At 39.8% G+C, this 3,280-nt stretch overlaps 1 protein-coding gene across 1 annotated transcript; it reads left to right on the top strand.

Moving 5' to 3' along the window:
* The first annotated feature begins 1,759 nt into the window (after positions 1–1,759).
* LOC149397533 (ubiquitin-like-specific protease ESD4) lies at positions 1,760–2,659 on the top strand. Its single transcript, XM_089614247.1, has 3 exons — positions 1,760–1,949; positions 2,033–2,323; positions 2,404–2,659. The coding sequence occupies exons 1-3, from the start codon at positions 1,810–1,812 to the stop codon at positions 2,657–2,659; spliced, it is 687 nt and encodes a 228-aa protein (XP_089470373.1). The 5' UTR covers positions 1,760–1,809.
* Positions 2,660–3,280: the final 621 nt, after the last annotated feature.

The raw sequence follows: 3,280 nt of genomic DNA, 5'->3' as shown, positions 1-3,280 counted from the left end.
AGAAAAATTAGAAGACAACTAGCGCTTAACTCCGATGAACAAGGAAAACGAAGAAACACTCTTATGGGTCGGGTTAATAAGGCTAAAACACTTGGTAAAAAAATCCCAGTACAATTTGATGATAAAGGGCAACCAATCGGTAAAGAGGGTGATGAGTTGTCGAGTTACTTTGGCGTGTCAGCAAGAGAACACGTTCCACTTTCGATGCGTGATTGGAGATGTAAAGACAACGCCCAAATTAAAGAACGGATTTGGAATGAAATGCAAGAAGGATTTACGATTCCTATCGAACAAAAACACGATTGCCTTATGAGAGTCAGAGAAGCCGCAAGGTTATTTCGTCATGAGATATACAACGATCTACTCAAAGACATAATCAACGAACCAATCGCCTTAAAAAGACCGGCTTGTATTTTGAAATACTATACAAGTATCACCGAAGAAGATTGGATAGCATTTGTTGAGTATAGACGAACCGAAATGTTCAAACAAACATCGGAACATGGGAAATCAAATATCGGAAAAAGTGTGTACAAATCTCGAACGGGCCGAAATGGATATCGAAAGCTTGATCAAGAAAAGGTTAGATTCATTTTTTTCTTTTAGTTATTTCAAATGTTGCAATTATTTTTTAATTTATTATATAATTACTTCTTACTAGCATGACGAAACGGGAGAATGGCCTACGAAAGAGGAACTTTGGATTGACTCGCGAATGAAAGACGTAGATAACTACAAGGATGAGAAAGAAAAATTGATGGGAGAAAAAATCGTAAGTTCTTTACCTTTGTTATAACAATTAACCTTGTAATTTTATTTTCAAATAATTTTATGTGTAGAAAACGTTATCACAACAAGCATCGCAAGGGACATGGTTGCCGGAATCGGGAAAGAGTGTTTTGCAAGAAGCTTTGGGAACGTCGCGAGTTTGCGGTCAATCCAAACACACGTCGCGTTTTAAGTACTTTGTTCCTCCAACGCCCAACGAAGAAGTAATGAAGATGTGTCGGGAAATGAGCGAGTTAAAGTCTTTGGTGATGAAGGCATTCGGTGGAAATGGTAGCATTAATGTCGAGTCGCCTAGTGTCGAGCAAGTGAAAGAGAATCTCAACGCGAAGGTTGTTGATGATAAAGAGATGGCAAATGTTGAAGAACACGTCAATGAAGCGGTCTCTTTAGGTATGTTTAATTTTTTTTTATCTATTTATTAAAGATAAATGTTTTGGTATTAAGTTATTGATAAAATTCTTGATTCGCTTAGAACACGAAGATTTTGATGATCGTCCGAAGATCGATCCTATCATTGTTGATGATCGTCCGAAGATCGATCCTATTGTTGTGGAAAAACCAAATAGTGTTCGTGCTAGTTGCTCTTTGAATCCAACCACGCCGGTGACACCGAGTTCGGATGAAAGCGTCGAGTGTCTTCTTTTCATTGATGACACCGAGTTCGGAGGCACAATTCATGTTGCAAATGGGCGAGCGTACATGAATGGAGGCGTAGTTCATTTCTCACCTTTGGAGGAAGGAAATTTACGCGTGGCCGTTTTGGGGGTTTTGATTAAAAAAGCAAAATTGTCAATTCCCACCGAAGAAGCTCAAACCGTTGAAGATGCTATAGGCGGGTTTGTCTCGTGGCCGAAGAGACTCATGGAAATGGACTCGGGAATAGAGAGTCGCGGTCCGGTTGTCAAACAACTCTCAAAGCTCGGTTTTGAGAGTGAAGCTAGCATCGATGATGCTAAGAAGATTCCGTACAAGGTGATTAATCCCAAGTATCGATTGCTCGCTCAACATGCCAACAAAGTAATGTTACCGGAAGGGGATGTGATTATGGTCAATGTTAGTCCAAGTCTCGCGGCTATCCCGATTCCGGTGTCATTTGAAGACATTTCCGATTTTTTGCAATACTTGGAAATTGGCGCGGGGAGCATAACGGTTTATATGGAGTAAGAGTTTTCTTTATATGCGTTTTTTAATATCAATATTCAATATTTAGTGTTTTGATTAACTAAATATTTGTTTGTCATAGCTATCTACGATCGAGGCTAGAAAAGGCGAAGAAGACTCGAAATTTTTGTTTTATAAATCCGAGCTTAAGTTCGTATATCGAAAATGACGACGAGGAGGCTTATTTGTCAAAACGAGTCAAGGACGTTGGAAACGTGGTACGACATTGCAAATTCGGTGAACTAGTTTTGATGCCGTATAACAAAGGTGCGCATTGGATGCTCGTTGTCCTCGACCTTTGGAGAAATAGCGCTATGTTCTTTGACCCGTTGAGAAATAAAATCCCAACGGATTTAAATCGATTGATAAAAAGGTAATATTTTGATTTCTTAAATAATTTTTATTATAAATCGTTCTAGTGGTTTTTTCTCTTATAATCTCCGTGTTATATAGGGTTCTTGTTGATTTCAAGCTCGAGCATCAAAACGCCCATAGTAACGGGCAATCAACGTACATCAAGGCTTGGGACGCTCCGAGACAAACGGGAAACACGGAATGCGGGTATTTTGTCATTTCTTATATGCGTGATATAGTCGTAGGAGGTGTAGGAAAATTAGAAAATAAGAAATCCTATACAAAAGTGGATTTAGAGAGAGTTAGGGAAGAATGGGTAACTTATGTACAAACATTTATTAACTGTGATGATTAGCTAGTTTTTTTGAAGATGTATATATTAGATTTTGAATGTTTTAAAGATGAGGATATTTGAGATGAATGTATATATTAGATATTTTTTGTATTGCAGATTATTTTCAGGTGCTAGTATCGTGTAAAAAACAAATTGTGGATTGAAAATAAATGATTCTCGCCGCGGCGAACTATACTTCTCGCCGCGGCGAGACAAGATACCGAGAGCAAGCAAATTAGAAATCTTAGTCTCGCCGCGGCGAGATTTTTTCTTCGCCGCGGCGAGTTTTTTAAAAAAAAATCATCGCCTTCCTACAACGCATTATATCTGTTGTAGAATCATCTCGCCGCGGCTAAGATTTGACGTCGCCGCGGCGAATTTCTCGCCGCGGCAAAGTATATTTCTCGCCGCGGCGACGTGCTTCTACAACGGATTGAAAATCCGTTGTAGAATGTTCTCGCCGCGGCTCGGAACGTACCTCGCCGCGGCAAATAACTCGCCGCGGCGACGTATATTTCTCGCCGCGGCGATGTCCTTCTACAACGGAAAATCAATCCGTTGTAGAAGCACGTCGCCGCGGCGAAAAATATACTTCGCCGCGGCGACATGTGTGAAAATATTTAAAAATTACACAATGGATTT

The sequence above is a fragment of the Urtica dioica genome, chromosome 5, assembly GCF_054948205.1.
Source record: "Urtica dioica subsp. dioica isolate 48M chromosome 5, U.dioica_male_clone48M_v1_H2, whole genome shotgun sequence".
NCBI classification, from domain to species: Eukaryota; Viridiplantae; Streptophyta; class Magnoliopsida; order Rosales; family Urticaceae; genus Urtica; species Urtica dioica.
The sequence above is the reverse complement of the archived record's forward strand: the minus strand, read 5'-3'. Positions and strand labels throughout refer to the sequence as shown.